Source organism: Cylas formicarius, unplaced genomic scaffold (assembly GCF_029955315.1).
Source record: "Cylas formicarius isolate icCylForm1 unplaced genomic scaffold, icCylForm1.1 PGA_scaffold_9__14_contigs__length_23061073, whole genome shotgun sequence".
NCBI classification, from domain to species: Eukaryota; Metazoa; Arthropoda; class Insecta; order Coleoptera; family Brentidae; genus Cylas; species Cylas formicarius.
Genome location: NW_026844365.1, coordinates 14,224,643 through 14,245,106, shown reverse-complemented (window position 1 = coordinate 14,245,106; position 20,464 = coordinate 14,224,643). Strand labels below are relative to the sequence as shown.

At 34.9% G+C, this 20,464-nt stretch overlaps 1 protein-coding gene across 5 annotated transcripts in view; it reads right to left on the bottom strand.

Annotated features, from left to right (window-relative positions):
* Positions 1-20,464, bottom strand: part of LOC132707263 (band 3 anion transport protein) — a 133,327-nt gene that overhangs the window by 50,375 nt on the left and 62,488 nt on the right. For all 5 annotated transcript variants that reach the window (XM_060679049.1, XM_060679050.1, XM_060679048.1 and 2 more), the window contains exons 3-5: positions 17,323-17,470; positions 303-480; positions 6-230 (exon numbers count right to left, since the gene is read on the bottom strand). In XM_060679049.1, the coding sequence (XP_060535032.1) occupies positions 6-230; positions 303-480; positions 17,323-17,470 (551 nt within the window). The remainder of the gene's footprint in view (positions 1-5; positions 231-302; positions 481-17,322; positions 17,471-20,464) is intronic.

Below are 20,464 nucleotides of genomic sequence, written 5' to 3'. Positions count from 1 at the left end.
CTTACTTTTTCTTCTTCTTTAAGCCGTCAAGGTCAAACGTGTCCCCATTCTCGGCAGCCAAAAATGACACCTTCTTATCCGGCGAAAAATCGTCGTCACCAAGATGATAGTTGCACGGATCAGAAAGGACGCACTCAGATTCTGAGCTGTCTCTGGCCACATCCGATTCCTCTTGGAAAACTGGCGAGTTGAGCGGTCCAGTTTCCGTATCTTCTAACTTGGAACGTATGCTGTGTGCGAAATTATAACTTAGGGGATGTTTTTTTTCTTAGATCGCGGCGGTCATTCTCTTTACTCCTTACCTACTTAGGGGGCTAATTGTGGGCGCTTGCTCCGCTGTGGGGGAGGCCGTGGCGGTCGGCGTGTCCACGGGGGGTGTGTTCGCGGGGGTGGATTCTTGCGATACGTTGCGGCGTCTCATCGACTTTGGCACCTTTTTGAGGGGCACGTGGATATGGGGATAGCCTTTATGTCGATGCTCTGAAAATTTCGACGCGTTGCAATGTCAACAAATTTCAAACTAAAATTGTTTTGCCTAAATTTTCGTGACGTAACAAAGCCGCAAAAGCCCTTTCCTATCAGTGTGCCATAAAAAAAGTCCGAAAAAGAGCTAAAGGAGTAAAAAACTGCGACATTTAGATTCTGCAGCGTCGCTGCAGATAAATCTGGCGAGGGTGGGGTCCAACAAAGAAACATCGTTGAAAAGTTGAAATCACAATTTGATGCTCCGTTGTTCTTTGTCGTTTACATTAATATTAACTTATTAAGTGTGTATTACTGTATTGCGATGATGATACATCAGGCTTAACCTCTGGGAAAAATAAAAATAAATTAAAAGAAAATACCGAGCAATCTAGTTGCAAATACGTGATTTGAAAATAACGGCCTTAAGATGAATCTTTATAAAACTCTAACTATCTCAAGCAACCAATCAGTAACTATGGTAGTTCAGCTAGCTTACTTGGTGTTGAAATTGATTACAGGGTAAATTAGCTAGAACACATAAAAACATTAAAAAGGAAAACTTAGTTTAGGTCTTTTTGTCTTGCGACAACTTGAGAAAGTAATTGATGTAAAAGATCTAATCATAGTGTATGACTTCTTTTCCACTCATATGAGCTACGGTATGGCAGCCCTTCGTTGTCTCCTGCCATTTTTACATTGCAGAAATAGACAAATCGAACTATTGCAGAAATCGTATATCGGGATCATTGTCAATGACGGTTTAAGAGGTTCAGTATCAGTAGCCCCGTGTGTGGGTGTATCAACAGCTCAAATATTCCTAGAAATGCAGCCAATCATTATTATTTTAGTAGATTTGGCAACAATCTACTAGAACCAGAACTAAAATTAAAAATATCGATAGACAATCGTCTCCATGGACACTTATATAATATTTTAAGCATAAATATTAGACCATTAAATCTAATTTCTGTTAAAAAGAAAATTAAAGAGTACTTCATAAATAAGAACTAAAAGTTTAGATTTTCACGAAATTATATATTATCACATGACAATTGTTTCGACAACACCGTGTCTTTAGAAAATTGTGTTCATTACTTTTTTCTCTGTTTTTATGTCGTTTCTATTCTTTTTTGGTTTTTATACTTTATCTCTGTATTTAAATGTACTTATCTAATTCGTACTGCCTCAGTCAATAAATAAAAGACCTAAACTTTTGTATAAAATAATCTTAAAACAAACAAAACGAATCCGTATTTAATAAAAAAGCATTTTTTGAATGAAGCATGAAGTGTTATTATTATTTTATTATTATTTCCTGAAATACGGGCTATTTGTAAGGTATACATTTGATATTAACAGATACGCACTGTTATGATACAGTCTGTTAATTAATTTAAAGGCTAAAGGCAAAGGCCAGACGTACTGGAGATTGTAAGCGTTTAAAATCGAATGGTAAATCCGTTGGAATCATCCGCGGGATCAAGACATCCTCTCCTTCGTATTTTCTTTTTATGATTGTTGCTTTAATGACGTTATTCATCAGATTTTTCACAGCTAGTCATGTTCCACTGCACAGTCGCGGTTGATTAATGTTACGCAGCATGATTGCAACTGATCCTACTTTTAACTGCAACTGCTGGTTCATAACGGTGTAGACTGATTTGAAGGAAAGTAACTGTCTTGGAAGAATATTATTATTTCCTATGTCTAACAACTGATTCACACATTTGCAGTTTCATCTTGTTGCAAAAATACCCGCATGTTAGTTGTTGAGAGGAGTGTCTTTACATAAATTCGATGATTTTAGGCATGCATTTAGTTCATCAGCAACAGTTGGACTGGAAGAGTCTGACGAAAATCACCTGACAACAGAATCATGGCACCACCAAAAATATTTTGGTTGTCATGAAGATCTTTCAACGTTCTGTCCAGTGCCTCCAGCGACCTCTTATGGACCAAACAATCCATTTGCATACCTGTAGGATCTTGGCCAATGCGCTATTTTTTGAGATGTTGCAAATTCGTTCTTGCTGTTGTTGTGTTTGATGTGCAAGAACTCGTTGCATTCTCAGCCTACCTGCTTCATTGTCACTCACTAAATAACGCGATTCTGACATAGCGACTATTTTCTTGATCGGTCTCTCTCTCTCTCTCTGGTCATCAGCGCGGTTAGCACGAAAGGGCTGTTTTTAGGGTTTTCCCGGCAATTATTATAATTTTTCTCACCTTTTAAACTTTCCCTACACCTCCACGAATATTTCAAGACCAAGATAAGATAAATCCGTTCTGACGTTCTCGAGTTTTAGCGAGACTAACTAAAAAAAAGGGTCTCGTTTAAATTTCCGCAGTTTGCCGCACTAGTTAGAAAAATAACGAAGAAAATTTCATAGCTTTCATCGTTCAACCTTCAGATAATTTTATGGCGCCCTCAATACGTCGCTCAGCGACCGCAAAGAAATGATTTATTAATGCTAGGGTATTTCCATCTGCTGTTTTTTAAATACATATATATATATATATATATATATATATATATATATATATATATATATATATATATATATATATAATTGCCTGAAACTGGGCGCCGAAAACAAAAAAACAAACAAAAATAAGTGCTGTGTTTGTGATTTTTAAAGAGCGTCGGTCAACAAATTTCAAGTAAAACAGCGGTTAACAATTTTTTGGGGTAAATAAAAATGTTTCCCTTCTGTTTATAGAATCTCCATAAGAATTTGTTTTTATCGAAAAATTTGCAATTACACAACGAAATTAGTTTCGATTTTACAGGCTAACTCATAATTAAATGTAACTTCGTGTAGAAGGTTATATTGCATAATGGACAAAAAATTGGCCAACTTTATCGCGTTGACGTATGCTGAAAATTGTTTTGGGACAACAAGATTTTGAATATTTAGGCATTGGTAGAGTTCTCCAAACTATATACCGCTTTTACAACTTTTTATGGTTTTGACGTGAGACTTTAAGACCCGCTTGTTGAAAATCGTATACCACACGCCAAGGCCGTATTTAAAATGTTAGCCGACAAGAACTGTGCCATGCAGACTGTTATATTTTAAGACTAGGGAAATCTTTGATTAAACTGTTATATTATTTCAGTCCCTACTTGAGGAAGCTCGTTTTCAATTAAATTTGCCCATTAGATAGGTTGATCTCCTATCTTAAAAACACATTAGAAAGCTTAAACTTTCCTAAGAAAGCAATACAAAATCTTAGATACGTACTTGATTTATAATAGATGTTTATGGAAACAGTATTTTCTTACCGTCGAAGCAGCTTTAGAGTTATTTCTATTACCTATTGTGATTATAATTAGTAATTACCAAATTACTGTTATTCAATTGTTTTTTCAAGACTCAGTTTGTCATTTTATATGTATAATAAACATTTTAAAGTAAGAATGGATTTTTCATTGCATGGACTAATAATAATCGAGGAATCTCGCCGATGTAACTCTACACAAATCCGTCCGAAGTACCGAAATACGAACGTCAGCGAGGTAGGATTACGTTAAACTTTTATAAAAATTTACCAAAGTCAAATACCGGATTATAACGTAAAAACGGTATATCTTTTGGAGAACTCTACCAAATTGACAAATGCTTTCTAGTATCGGTACAGTTTCATTTTTCAGAACGAATTTTTGGTTAGTTATATTAGAAACCAATGTCATCTACTGATTTTATTTTATTTTCTTTCACTGGGTGAGTTTTCTATGCCATCCAATTGACTACGTCACAATAGTCCAAAACTCCTTTTATGTGGGTTATTGGTCCATTTAAATCTGTACTCGATAGACTTACCAACTACAGTGAGCAAATGGTTAATTGTCATTATTATGCATGAAGTATGTCCTGAGCTACCTTGCATATACAAGGGTCGTTCAAAAAGTTAAAGAAATCATAGGTATGATCTTTTCGGTGAATATACGTACTAAATCTGGGTCTGTTGCTACCACTCAAGAAAAATGACATCATTCATTGGCTTACTTTAAATAAGAAGAAATTGCAGAAAGATACGCTGGAGATTGAAAAGTTCGACCCATAAAACTGGTCGGTGCGCAAGTAAAATGCTATGGGCGTAACATCAGTTTTTCGAAGGTGGGAAGTTGAAACCGTCTCGCACGAGGGAATATAGGCAATGGGTTGTGAAAAATGGAGCAAATGCTTCGAACATGTGATTGAAATAGAAGCAAGAATGCGAGAAGCTTACAGCATGCTAGAAAACATTGTAGAGTTTCCTATTATTAATCTGAAGCCCAATGCTTATAGTTCATTTGACTAACCGGAATAAACCACAATAAAAAGAAACTTTCAGAAATATCGCAATAAAAAATTGTACATATTAGTGAAGGAATATCTCGTTTATGAACAAGTATTGAACAGTAGAAAGCGATGTCCTTGCCAGCATGATTAACACTGTTACCTTTTTCAATATTTTTTTAATTCATTGAAATATTATTCAAAGCGAGCGAGGCTTCGTTGGAGAAAAAGGGTATTTCTTATTAATTTTCCGTGCTACATTGTTGAGATGATTAAAAAAAAGAAGGCGGACCCGCCTTTGTCGTAAAAATTAATTATCATTATATCGTGCCTTTGTTGCTATTATTTATGGCTTGATTTAAATTTGAATTAATTAAATTTAATTGGTGAAATATGTTTTGAAAAATATTTTAAAAACACTTTTCCACAGCGATACAGCGATAAAATAATAGTAAAAGGATCCCGAAAATATTTTCATTATTAGTCGCCATAGCAACGAGGAAGCAAAATATTTGAGCGTCGTGGCGTCGAAAGGGATAAGCGCAAACGTCATTACCGAAGAAAGATTGTCCGTGTCGTTTGACCCTATTCAATTTTCCATGTTTCCTCATCTCGTTTATAGACAAACGTAACCTGTCTTTGGTTGTGGGCTGATTGAGGAGGGTTTAACCAATTCTGTAACACTAATCTATCTACTGCACGCGGATGGGGTGTAGGGGGTGGGGACAAATGCCCACCTGCCAAATTAACGGAGTTAAATTGCCAACCGCCTAGTGGAAAGGGATTGGTTGGATAAATCAAGTTTAGAGAAAGAATTAAAGAGAGGGTATATTGTTTGGATTTCTTTTGTAGGAGAGTAACTAATATATAGCAAAAACAAGACTAAGTTTACAGCCACAGCTACACAATTTTTTTAATTTTAACGGCTTAAACAAACAAAGTAAGTTAATCTGATAACAATATATTCTTTTGGCTAAAATAATGGGACGTTCGTTATCTCTTTGGTTTCACCATACAGAGTGTCAAAGTTAACTTTTATTAAATTAAATTGTAACTCTAGATAAAGCACTACTTGTAAAGTAGTACCCTTTATAATTTAATCTGATAATTGTTAAAAAAACATGTAAATATTTAACATCTTGATAAACCATCAACATAACTACAACAATTAAATACTTGCTGACGTTTCGCCAATCATCCTGTTGGCTTCTTCAGACGTTCACTTAAGTTAAGCTCTGAAGAAGTGTCAGTAAGTTCGATTCATCAACGCAGAAAGAATCCAGAAAATTCGTAAATAGTATTTTTACAGTAGTCCATGCCAAGTTTCCTTGAAGAATACAAAAATTTAACTTTAAGTCCATAGACGTGCGTCAGAAAAAAAAATTGATCATATTCTTTCTAGGTGACGGTGTGATATGCACCAAGCATTAAATTAAAAAAGTAATTTTTTGACGCTCTGTACATTGAAAACAAAGCCCCTAAAAGGAAAGTGACATCACAAAAGATCCTCCCTGCCTTTCTTGTCTGAAGAAGTTCATTCTGGTATTTGATTATTATTGAATTGAATAGCGAATATTTGTATTTGTCTGTCAGAATCGATAGAAAAAAAAAACTGGTTTGATACTAGCGACTAGATGATAATTGCAATAACTGCCGATAAATATTTTGCTAATTGCTATAAATACCTACTGTCCTAATCCCGCAGTGTCATTATCTTAATGATCAACTGATCAATTTTCCATGCAAAATTAATATAACATCTTAACATAAAATACCTGATGAATTTCATTATCATTTTTACTAGGATAATGTATGAGGTGTGTTCAAATATTGTGACTTTTGTAATTGAGCGGGCTACGTACATTCAACCTAAGATATATTTTTTGTTATGTTGGTATACATGAACATATATTCACAGTTTGGGCCAGTTTGTACGTTTACAGAAGCGTTAGACGAGTTTGGTGTGCTCCGCGATTTTTTACAGTAAAAAAAAATGGAACAAAGGATTTCCATAAAATTTTGTGTAAAAAATGGAATCCAGTGCTGCAAAACATTTGAAATGTTGACACAACAGCATATGGTTTGAGCAAAAAGAATATTTTTAAGTGCTACAAGCTGTTCCAAGATGGCCGAGACAATTCCGATGACGAACCTCGCTCTGGACGGTCCAGCATGTCAATAACTGATGAAAGCGTCGAAGAAGTGAAACAAATGGTGTCGAAAAATCGTCGATTCACTATTAGAGAAGTGGCTGAAGATCTGGGAGTCTCAATTGGCTCGTGCCATGCAATTTTTTCCGAAATTTTGGACATGAAACGTGTAGCAGCAAAATTTGTTCTAAAACTGCTTGATTTTAAACGTCGTCAATCGTCATCCTCATATACCAAAGCCCAGTCGTACAAAGAACTCAGAATCGCCAAGACCGAAAAAAGCACGTCAAGTTCGATCAAACGTCAAGGTTTTGCTTACTTACCACAAGGTCGTAAGGTCAATCACGAAGACAACGTCCTGATTTATGGGAAAACAGTTCATGGGTCCTGCATCACGATAATGCACCTCACTCATCGTTGCTTGTGTCAAATTTTTTGACCCAAAAAAAAAAAAAACACAATCATGCCTCAGCCACCATATTCACCGGATATAGTCCCCTATTTTCCGGATCCCAAAAGTCAAGAAACCCATGAAAGGAAGGAGGTTTAGAACGATTGAAGAGATAAAGACAAAGATCGCTGGAAGAACTCAATGCTACACCATCAAGTGCTTACCATAAGTGGTTCGAAGATTGGAAATAATGTTGGCACAAGTGTATTATATCTGGGGGGGATTATGGGGGATCAATAAGTAAATACTCTTGAGAAAACTTAAAAATCACCTTAGTTTTTGAACACACGACGTGTGATGATAAAAATGATGGGTGTTAGCTTTGGTTTGAAGAAATTGGTCATCGAAAATTTATTGCCATCTTCAGCGCCTTACCGAGGGCCTTAAAAAACACGAGTTATATTTACGGTTAGTTTTCACAAGCAAACTAGCGTAAATTATGGTACAATGGTACATTACAAAATCAAAGTAAAAATTAGACAAATTTTACAAAAGTTTTAACAATAGTAGCAATCACGGAAGTGATCATGTGTGTCTGATTTTAGTTCTTTATCAACCTTATACATTATCATTATCATTTGTAGCGTTTCGATTGGTAATTTTTACAGTCTGGATTTGCGAGAAGCAATATGAACAAAACGGCCGGAATTATCGTTCCTGGTGTATAACATTTTGACAAAAAACAGCCACCATATTCACCTGATATAGTCCCCTGTTTTCCTGTTCCCAAAACTTAAGAAACCCATGAAAGGAAGGAGGTTTGGAACGATTGAAGAGATAAAGACAAAATCGCGCGAACGACGACGCAAATGTATTATATCTGAGTGGTGGGGGAATTACTTTGCAGGGGACAACATTAATTTTGATAAATAAATATTTTTTGATAAAACTTAAAAAGGGCGGTACTTTTTGAACACGCCTCGTATAGCACATAAATCTTCTAAAGTGCAACCGCAGCACTAATAATCGTTTGTTGTGTAAGCATATATTGCAAAAAAATTCACAAGCCGTACATAAATTAACTGCATTAAGAACATTTATATTGGGACACGCATTAATAAGGACATTAATTATTTCGCGCATTATATTTAATTTTAATTATTTTATGAGTTTGAAGAACTTACCATCTCTGCGGAAACGCGTGTAAGAACTTGCCAAAACCATAATTGCGGATAAACAATCGGAACACCTCTAAAAACATTTAGCTTAGACTTTTGGTAGATGCTTTCAAATTGCCGAACGATATCTATTTTTTTAAATCTAATTTGACCGCGCGTTCTGTTTACACATTAATCGGGAACTAAACAAATTTGACTGCTTCCTCCGTCAGCTTTATTAAAACTCATTGAACTATAGAAAAATAATTTATTATTTGCATTTAACAATTTATTATATTAATAAGGTTCATTTAATTTTTTTCCATTGTTATTGTCAGTTCTGTGTCAGGGTCGGTCACGTCAACGCAAGATGATATTTTAAAGGTTTTCGATTTATTGTCGTGAGAAGGAGAAGAATGATGTCGTGCTGGCGAAATGTTACTTTAAAATCAAGCAACTGCTACAACCTCAATCGCTTATTTATACTTTTTTCCCAATTGATTTCAACCAAGACGATTCAATAGACTGTTAATTTTAACACAATTATGATAAATGAAATAAATGTTCGTTAGTATTACTGCCGGTTGTGACAAGATGTCCATATTTACGAAATGGTCATACATGAGAATAGAGCTGCTATTAAATAACTTTGGAATAAATAAAGGTGATAGAATCACATAGCTAAGATTTACGACTTTTCACTAATTATCGTTATATCTCAAAATGGTGGCGACACCATGGATACCGAAAATATTGTCTCCTCAATTTGGCTATCACTGAGAGACATGATGAAAATGTCCTGATAAGATTAGTTACCATGTCCGCCATCAGCATGGTGCCTTATCTACGACGAAAATAATCTCCAAGTGGTGACACTAGAACTGGACAATATTAGGCTGTTTTACTTTCAAAACTGAACGATTTTATTGAAGAAAAAATCAGGGGAAAGCTCAGATATAACGTTTCTCCAGGATTTCTTCTCACAATAGCTGTGTTTAGATGGCTTAAAGTCAAAGATTTTGAGGCCCCATTCTCCAGATTTGACTACCATGTTAACCCCAAAACCGAAAGAAAGCGTTGTAGGATTTATTTTCAGGCTAGAACATTTTTTTTCTCCTGAAGTGAAAGCTCTTCATCATTGTTATTCATTTTGTGGCAATTATATCAATAATAAAAAATATTAATTTTGCTAATTGTTGTATTTTCAAGAAGTTTTCGATTTCCTTTTGGCCTCATTTGATAGTAATGAAAATGTTCCTTTTTTAAACTGTTAGTTCCTGCAAAGAAAAAAGAAAACGCTTAGCCAATTAATCTCGAAAATTATTCTAAGAGCCACATTTGTCCATTATGAAATAAAATAAACATTATTTAGGACCAGTAGTTCCTTTTTTGTTATGATAAACACGTAGTTATCCCAGCACCAATGAAAATAGTTTCTATTTTTTATTAATTATCTAAATTTTCGATAATCAGGTGGTTTAAAATGCTTTTGCAACCGATCAATGCCACACTGACAAGTGACGAAGTCAATGATACTGTGCAAATCTCTCGGTTATACAGCAAAGTTGGAGCATTCGATAAATAATCGGCTTAAAAGTCATGGTATCGGTGTCAATGTCACGCGGAGTCTCTAAATCCCGAGCAAATCGAGCGTATACTTTGCGTACGTGAAGAAGTGAACGCAAAACCAACTGAACCGTGAAATTAAATGAAATCGAAGACAATTTTTGATGAGCGTCCTTCGATTTTGCTCGCTATTTGGTTTCGGGCGAAAACTTTTTTTTCGGGAAGCGGCGGAAAAATAATTATAGAGTTTAGTTTATTTTGACTTTTTGTATAATACGGGAAATATGTAAAGAAAAATAGACGAACTCTTTTACAGAAGGAAAACAATGAAAGTGCCTGGGAAAAACTAGCATTAAATTAGTTAGTAGTTTTCGAGTTTTAGGAATGCTTAATTTTTTTTTAAATAAAAACCAATCTATTTTTAGTAAATATGATTATGTCTTAAGACGGCAATCGTATTTTGTTATAACTATTTTGAAAAGGTAAATCAGGTAATAAATGCGTGCCCAAAATTGAAATTTTTATTTCGTCATCTATATATAAAAAAATTGCTGTTCGTTAGTCTCGCTAAAACTTGGTCTTGAAATGTTCGTGGAGGTCTAGGGAAAGTTTAAAAGGTGAGAAAAATTATAATAATGGCCGGGAAAACCTTGAAAACAGTCCTTTTCTTTTTCCCATATCAACGTTTTTTTCTAAATGAAATGTAGAGTCACTATGAACTTTATTGCTATTCAATAAAGTTCATATTAAATTACAATCACTCACTGTTGTTTAAGACCTGCAACTTCAAAGAGTCAATTTTCAATTTATAATCGCCGCACAAAGTTCAAATTCAATCATATATATCAAAATGGTCTTTGCGTGCGCATTGGAGGATTTAATGTCGAGTTTCGAAACTCAACAAAAATGATAAGATCGCTAATGCGACCACATTGTATAGTCACAAAATGTTATATATCATTAGTAGTACTGATTTTCAATTTGGTCGGCTTCACGAAACTTAATTTTTAGCGATCTTCAGTTGTTAATCTATCAGATTATTTTGTTTCATAGGTCGATAAATATTAAATTTAATTCAACCAACGCATACCATAATATTTGACATTAGATTTGACTACCAACTAATATGTCAATTCATCCCGTGCCCTTCAGAACACGCAAAAAAGTATTACGATTACGAACTTTCTTTACTGCTGATCCTTAGTGATAGTGACATTCAAGTAATGTGTTTTTTTGATATTTTGTGATAGTGGCACTTTACTGCTGAGTGAGCGAGAAGTTTTCTCACTTTGATTAATTTTAATTTACGATACCGAGGAAAAGACGACTTGACTTAGGTACTCGCAGCCAATAAATGTGCTAACCGCACTGATGACCAGAGAGAGACAGATCAAGAAAATAGTCATATTGCTATGTCAGAATCGCGTTATTTAGTGAGTGACAATGAAGTAGACAGGCTTAGAATGCAACAAGTTCGTGCACAACAAACAGAACAACAGCAAGCACGATATAATGAAATTGAACGAATCCAAAGAAGCAGTGCTCCTGCGATTCTTGAAGGAGTTGTAAGGTGTTAAAATTTACTGGTGAATGAATCTACTGGATTATGTTCAACCAACGCATACCATAATATTTGGCATTAGATTTGTCTACCAACTAATATGTCAATCCATTCTGCGCACTTCAGAACACGTAAAAAGTATTAAGATATTGTGTTATGATATTTTTAAGTGCGCGAGAACTTTTCTCGCTTTGATTAATTACAATTTATGATGCTGAGGAGAAGACGACCTGACTTCGGTAGTCGTAGTCAATCAAATGTGCTAACCGCACTGATGACCAGAAAGAGACAGATCAAGAAAATAGTTGTATTATTATGTCATAATCGCGTTATTTAGTGAGTGACAATGAAGTAGACAGGCTTAGAATGCAACAAGTTCGTGCACAACAAACAGAACAACAGCAAGCACGATATAATGAAATTGAACGAATCCAAAGAAGCAGTGCTCCTGCGATTCTTGAATGAGTTGTAAGGTGTTAAAATTCACTGGTAAATTAATCTACTGGATATCAACATATCCTTTACGATCTTTAATTTCTGGGATTGGAAATGCTTCTAAGAGCTTCTTGGCCAACATTCAGAAATATAACAGCTATATGCGGATGACATCATTTGGCGCTACACATTAGTGTTGTGTCAATCGTTCATTTTACCAGAACCGAATCAATCAGCGACCGATGTCGAAAAGGGTCGAATCTTTTCAATCAATTCATTCGAACGAGTTGTAAGGTGTTAAAATTCACTGGTGAATGAATCTACTGGATTATGTTGTGCTTGGAGGCAAAGTAAACTTGCCACAATTGGTCCCACCAACCAAATCCTTTATGATCTTTAATTTCTGGGATTGAAAATAGTTCTAAGAACTTCTTGGCCAACATTCAGAAATATAACAGCTATATGCGGATGACATCATTTGGCGCTACACATTAGTGTTGTGTCAATCGTTCATTTTATCAAAACCGAATCAATCAGTGACCGATTTCGAAAAGGGCCGAATCTTTTCAATCAATTTGATTTATTGTTGTGTCTATATTTTCTGTTTTACTTGGAATCATAGTTAGCTGTCTTCTGCTTTTTATTGCATCATGATCTTATCAAAATACTTACGTGGAAATAGATATTTCATTCAATATTTAATTCAACACATAAGCAAATCTACAAATCGATATCGCAACTGAATAATATACAAATAGTATTACAATATGTAATAACTAATGGACAAATCTTTAAAAATTACAGATACCAGGACAAATTTATCACTTACTGGGGACACTGTTACCACAACCTGATGCAGATTATCAATTTTTACAAATTTATTTTATGGGCAATTCAAGTAAGCAATATGATGTGTCGAACTTAATGCTCCATTCAAAAAATGCTGTTTTATTAAAGTTTAGATCTTTTATTTATCGATAGAGGCAGTAGGGTCAACTAGTTTAAAAAATAATTCTAATTTGAGAAACTAATGAGAAAAATGACTAGTGCATTTCGGTATAGTAAATAAACGAATAACTTCATTTTGTCTTCTCGATGGCCAATCATCGTTAAAATCTTGTGGATTTCAGTTAAGCCCGACATTTTCGTGAAATTTTAAACAGCAGTGCGGAGCCACGGCATTCTTCGAATTAGATCATGTTTGTTAAGTATCTTCCGAGGTATCTTCTAAACGAGAAGGGATTAAAAGTTGAAATTTGACAGTTATAAAAGATTTATTTTGTAAGGAAAATCTGAATTGTCATTTCAGATGGAAAAATGTAAAGAGGTAAGAAGATTAAAGTATTTGCGATAAATTTAAGCCTGTTCAGGCCATTCAGTTTCCAATCCGTCTTCTGCTTTTCATCCAATTGCGAAATTACCTCAATCAATCAAAGAATGAGGGGATAGACAGTTGTCCCGATACCAAAGAGAAGCTTGAGTGCGATATAAGGAAAGTTAATGTTATTGCCCACAAAGGAAACCTTTTTTATTTCTGACTCATTTGTAGTGCAAATAAAAAATGTATATCGTATATTTAGACTAGCCTATATGTCTCTTAAAATTTATTAAGCTTTACTACATATATTAACCAAATGAATTGCTGAAGCTAAATTAGACAACCATATTCTTCCTAGTAGCATATGAATATTTCTGGTGTTCTCTATAGGAAAACTTCTGGTTTTCTGGATCGCCAAGAACAGAAATGTGCTGAACTCAGGGCCGCCATTTATCAATAAGCATAACCGTTATGAAGGGATAAGTTAATAGGAAAGCAACGCGTAGTGCTCCTAAATGTATTTTTATTAGGTATCTGTGGTGATGGGATATTAAGGAGGCATGCGTATGGTGAGTAAAACCCTTGCTAGGTTAAAAAAAATACTAATGGGTTAGACCTCGGTAGTCGTACCGAACTTTTAAATGAAAAAAAGTGAAAGAAAAATGAAATCTGGTTAAAACTAAGGTCATTTGTCAGTAAGAAATAATGAAATGGAAAACTAACCACTCTCATCAGATGAAATTAATAATAATAATGAAAAATAAAACAGCACTAAAGGAAAAATTTGTTAAATAGATCATTTTTAAACCTGTTGTGGGACAACGGCTTCCAGAGATATTTTTAAAAGATGTAGGGCAATAGCATAATTTTTAGGGGACATGGACCGCAGATTTGAAATTCTTACCTTCAATATACAGGGTACCACAAACTCTGTGACCTATCTTAGAAGTGTATTGAAGAATGGTTGAATATTTTATTATTTTCATGTTAAACATAGATAATTAAAAATTTTGGAACATTTCGTAAATGTAAAAAAATTGGTATATTTAAAAAATCTAAATCATTGCGCCCTACGGCCGCAACCCATCTTTTTCCATAACTGTACTTCTAACGGGCGATCGAGGTTGGGGAATCCCGTATAAAGTCAAAGCGATCCAGACAATCCAATTTAACAAACAAAAATTAAATTTCTATATTTAGTATCAGAATAATTATGTAGCGTGCAGCCAATACGTCCCGACGATCAAATAAATTTATTATTTAAAAATTCGTCGCTCTTGTACCAGTTACCGAGGAAATTTGTTGTACCTACGTCATATTTGACGATCGTATCGCTTTCGAATAGGGTTGCCAACTATTTTCAGATGAAATATAATATTTTTAGAATTAAGGAGTAAATAATAAAAAAATAGTATATCCCAATAAAATTGATAGAAATAAAACTCGTTGCATAAATATGTTTATATTTTAATTTTTCTTTCAGTCTTTGCGTCGCTAATAATTGGTAGCTATGAAATAGGAATAGTATTGCTAAAAAGAAGGAACCAGCAATGCAAAGAAAATTTAGTGTTCAGATTTTATAAGCACTATCGAAAACAAGATGTTAGTTGTAATCGACGTTTGAACGGAAAAATATAGTATTTTTGAGTACTATATTTTTTTAAACTAGAACCTCGGTTAAAAAGTATCCTGTAGGGGCCTTATATAAAAATTTTATATACAATATAAATATATATAAATATATATTTTATATAAAAATAAAAAGCTAATAAACACTAACATAGCTACTAAAAAACGAAAGAAACTAAACTACCTAAACTAATAACTTATCTATCTACATACATACCATATTTCTTCTTGGGAAAAAAAAAATCATTATTTTTGTATGTTTATTTCATATTCTCGATGTGCTTCTCAACCTTCCAGGACGCTTGCATAATATCATCAGTTACATTATCAGTAGATTGTAAAAAATGTGTAACAATTTTAGGGGCACAAAGCGCTTTAGAATAAGTTGGTACTTCGTCCTGTTCAACATCATCGTAGCTTTCGTTACCACAGCTTTGAGAATCATTTGGCTGTTAAACTTCAGTAATAATATCATTAATAAAAAGTTTGCATTTTTCGCTTCCTGTCATATTTGCATAAACCCAAATGGGGTAGCTCATATTCGACTGCTTTGCACCCAAACACTTTTCTCCTCTAAATTTAAGGGAGTCATCTTGTAAAATAGCCCAGTCTCGTCACCATTGAACATATCCTCAGAGCTGTAATTTTGTGCAATACTGGGCCACTTATCCTCTAACGAGTTTAGTACAGCTTGTTTGTTAATATCTCCCGCTGCGCCAGAAATTTTTCCAACGTTTATGCCGTACAGAACTTTAAAACGTTCGAGCCAACCTGTAGAACAACTAAAATCCTCACCCTGTAATCTCCTGGCTAATTCTTCGGTTTTCGGTTTTACAACTCGACCACTTCTTGCAATATTTTTGGATCTTCGAACTTGAAACCAGAAAAAGAGCTTTATCTACATCTGGACGTACAGGCTTTCTAATTTTTTTGATTCTGTACGATTTGCAGCCATTTGCTTTCCTGATCTTTTCGCGATTACTCCAAATTGTAGATATATCTCTATGTTTTCTTTTATAATTAAAGAATTGCGCACCTTTCCAAAAAACAATAATATCGAAACCATCGGCCGGACACGCACGTTTCAGAGAAAACCTCGCAAATGATTACTGAAAAATCCCAGATGGTTTCGGGCAACCACCGCTCCATAATCCGGTTTTAGCGTACACTCGTACTTTATAACCAGAACAATAGTGAAAATATTGTACTTTGTAACGGTAATAAAAGTTATATATGGTACGTAATATCCGATGAAAAATCAACAGTATTTTCGTTACTTTAGTAAAAAATGTACGTAATACCCGGAAGTATGTTATATCCCATGTATGTTATAAACGGAGTTTACAGTATACGGTACGCTGAGCTAAAATATAGTGTAACACATAACATGGTACAGCTAGCATCCCCAGGAAGGTACTATAAATATTTACATTGAGTATTAAAATGTATAAGACTATTAAAAATGTCAATGTGTCGATGAGAATACATATTCCTCTCTCGGAACTATTGCTAACTCTGGACAACATTTGCGGGGTTACGGTGTTAAAAGCGTCTCTAATTTTTTTATGTATTCTCATAAAAGGAAGTCTAGTGGTGTTAAGTGATTTGGGAGACAAATTTTAAAACCCACATCTTTCAATCCACCTGTTTTCTATAATCAGGCAGAACTCCATTTAGCTGAAGCCACATCATTTTTCCAATAATTAGAGGGACTTCTATAAGACACTGGTAGGCTCAACAAATTATCTGATATCTCCCAATCTCATAAGCAACGAGACACAATAAAACGTTTAGTGAGAAAACACAAAAATCAGAATTTCGCTAATTCTACGTAAACGAAAAGAGTTAACCATACACTACCCCAGTGGTGGGGAAACTTTTTTTAAGACGGGCCATTTGCTTAATCGTTAAAAAATTTGTGTTTTATAAACATATAAATATATTACTACATACACTTATCCACAATAACGCATTTTACCACAAACCGAAACTCAATTGAACGTACTCGACGCGCGTTTCGCCAACCAAGTTGGCATCTTCAGGAGAAGATTAAAACTCAAACTATTTCAAAAAATATTTAAGTACAACGCATACTAATTTTGATTGTCAAATCCAAAAAAGCTATATCATATAGGGAGTGCAATTTAAAAAAGTACAAGTTTGATACTTTAAACTTTCAAAATTTTCAAAAAGTAGCCATAATATGACGTCGCATATCCCTCAAGCAAAACTTGTTGAAAACTTTGTCTTTTAACTACAACAAGTTTATTTCGTACGCTGAGCTGAAAATATAGGACAAAGTAATATATTGTAATACGATTGGCAACCCTAATTTCAAGTGCGTCGCGACGTTTCGGTTTTACTTACGCTCGTAATCTTTTTCATTGAATTTCGGCTGAATGTGAACATCGTCATCGTGAAAATCATAAACGGCGTTGTTGTCGTTGTCCATGGCAAAGACCTTTGCGCACTCGTCGTCCAGTTGGACTTCGTCTTTTGTGGCTCCACCATCTTTCTGCAAAAACAAAAGACGACGACTTTAAAAGGACCGTTTTCCGAAATATTTAACAACATTTGCTCCTAAGTAAATCTTTCTACTTATTTGTGTTTGTTAAATTTTAAAGTGAACGTTGCTTTCGCAATAACTTCGAATCATCATCGGTTCGATCAGGGCATCATATTTCGAAAGAGTACAAACAGGCACGGCTGACAAGAGGCATTCATTTGTTTTAATACTAATAATTAGAAGAATTATGTCCTAAGTTTTACAGTGACAAAACCTGTTATGCAGTCACACTCAGATTTGCCTAGGCAAAGTGCGCATTACCAGCCTACTTTTACATTTCGCAAGTAAGGGGTATTTTTTTCCGATGTATAGAAATTTAAGTTGCAATAAAACAACGATGGATTATTCGATTGACAGGAATTTTATTTATCCGAAAGATAATCTTGTGGCATTACATTTTAAATATGATTTCTGGCATATGGCCGCCACGGCTGGCGCGAATGTAGTCCAATCTGGACGTCCAATTTTCGATGACTTTTTGCAACATTTGTGGCCGTATATCGGCAATAACACGGCGAATGTTGTCTTCCAAATGGTGAAGCGTTTGTGGCTTATCCGCATAGACCCACAGAAAGTGGGGCTATGTAAAGTCGGTAGGGAGGGGCGGTGTTAAATCACAAGATCTTGGAGGCCAATTCACAGGTCCAAAACGTGAAATTAGGCGGTCACCAAATGTGTGTTTCAATAAATCGATTGTGGGACGAACTGTGTGACATGTTGCGCCGTCTTGTTGAAACCACATCTCCTGGACATCATGGTTATTCAATTGAGGAATGAAAGAGTTATTAATAATAGCTCTATACCGATCACCATTGACTGTAACGTTCTGGCCATCATCGTTTTTGTAGAAGTACGGACCAATGATTCCAGCAGCCCATAAAGCGCACCAAACAGTCAGTTTTTTTGGATGTAACGGTGTTTCGACATACACTTGAGGATTAGCTTCGCTCCAAATGCGGCAGTTTTGTTTGTTGACGTAGCCATTCAACCAGAAGTGCGCTTCATCGCTAAACAAAATTCGCTTATGAAAATCGGGAACAACGGCAATCTCGTTTTGGGCCCATTCGACGAATTTACGCCTTACTTGATGATCGTTTGGCTTCAATTCTTGCACGAGTTGGATTTTGTAAGCACGTAGACCAAGATTCTTCCTCAATGCTACACTCTACAGCAGCAATAGCTTCTTCTGTACGCACCGTACGGTGTCTTTGGGGATGCGAGTTATCAATAAGAGTAAACGTGGTGGGAAAACGTTCCATGGTCAATCGAATTAACTGCTCCGATGGACGATTTTGTCGACGATAAAATGGACGTAGTGCGCGATACGTATTCCGCACAGACCCATTATTTTCGAAATAAAATTGCACTATTTGCAAGCGTTGTTCAGGCGTGAGTCAATTCATGATGAATTGCCAAACCAAACTGAGAATAAATCACTCGACAGCTGTTAAATCGGTCGCCATCTTGAACAGTAATGCCAACTTAAAGTTCTATACATCGAAAATAATAACCCTGTATTAAGAAGAAAAAGTATCCATGTAATTGGAAAAGATCAAGACTCCAAGTGTTACCATTCGACATCTTGTAATAATAAATGACATAATCAAAGTATTGTATCAGTGTCATTATTTTTTTGTGAATCTTTTTTATGGGTAATAAATTATTAATACAAATTAATTTGCGCTAATTCTATCGCAGTTTTATAACTACAGCAAACCCCATATTACCCTACGATAGCACAAGCAAAGTACAAAATAATTTCGTACTTTGCCTCAAGTGGGTTGGCAATGCGGATTTTGCTGTAGAGTGTAGAGTGCTTTGCCGGAATAGTTCTCCAAACCATATACCATTTTCACGACATAATCCGGTATTCAACTTTGGTAAATTTTTATGAAGGTCAAACCGCTAGCCTACATGGCTGGAGTTTCTCCTTCTAATCCTCAATAAATAGATTCATAATTTAACAATGACGGTGAGATTCCATTCTTACTTAAAAATGTTTTTTTTGTAAATATAAATTAAGGAGTTAATTTGGCTATAAAAATGTTAGAAGATTTATTTAAAAAATCGTCTGTGTATCGTCACTGGATTACTCCTCCACATTGACACGTTCTATACATTTTTTCCAACTAGAAGCAGAATTTTTTCTACTTTACTTCTAATTAATTCTTAATTAATTAACAAAATTGAATAAAATTAGTATTTGGTAAGAAATAATTTGAAATACAATATATACGGTACCTCAATAGAAATGGCACAATGAGTCTTGAAAAGCAATTCAATAACAGCAGTTGGTAATTATTAATTGCAAACACAACACGGAATAGAAATAACTCCAAAGCTTCCTCTATAGTCCGCTATACTCCGATTTCACCAACCCCCACAAATCAACCAGTAAGAAAATTTCCCAACTCTTAAAATACAAGAGTTCACGCGGCACAGTTCTGGTCGGCCAACATCTTAAATACGGCGCTGACTTGTGATACACGTGCTGAAAAGAATGGCCCCTTTCGCTTTAGAATAGGCGGGTTTTAACTAAACTCATTCCTAAGTGAAAACCATAAAAGGTTGTAAAAACGGTATATCCTTTGGAGAACTCTACCATTTGACCAAGAGGAACGGGCGGTAACCAATAATTTTGCTCTAATACCGCTTCCCAATAAAGAAAGAGTAAGAAAAAAAAGGTAAAAACAGGTAAAAAAATTCAGTCAGCTTAAGCGATTCAGGGAGACTATTGTAGGATCAACCGTAGTAGGCCAATAAATTGTGCAAGCGTATGAGAAGGTAGACAAGATTCTGGACTCAGTCAGTGGAATGTACAATGAGGCTATGAATTAGAAGTAGGTATAAACTTATCATAAAACAGGAAATGTTCATCAAAAATGTCAACTAAGATGTGATTAAAAAGCGTAAGCCCATAGGCATTAAGTACAAACAACTAAA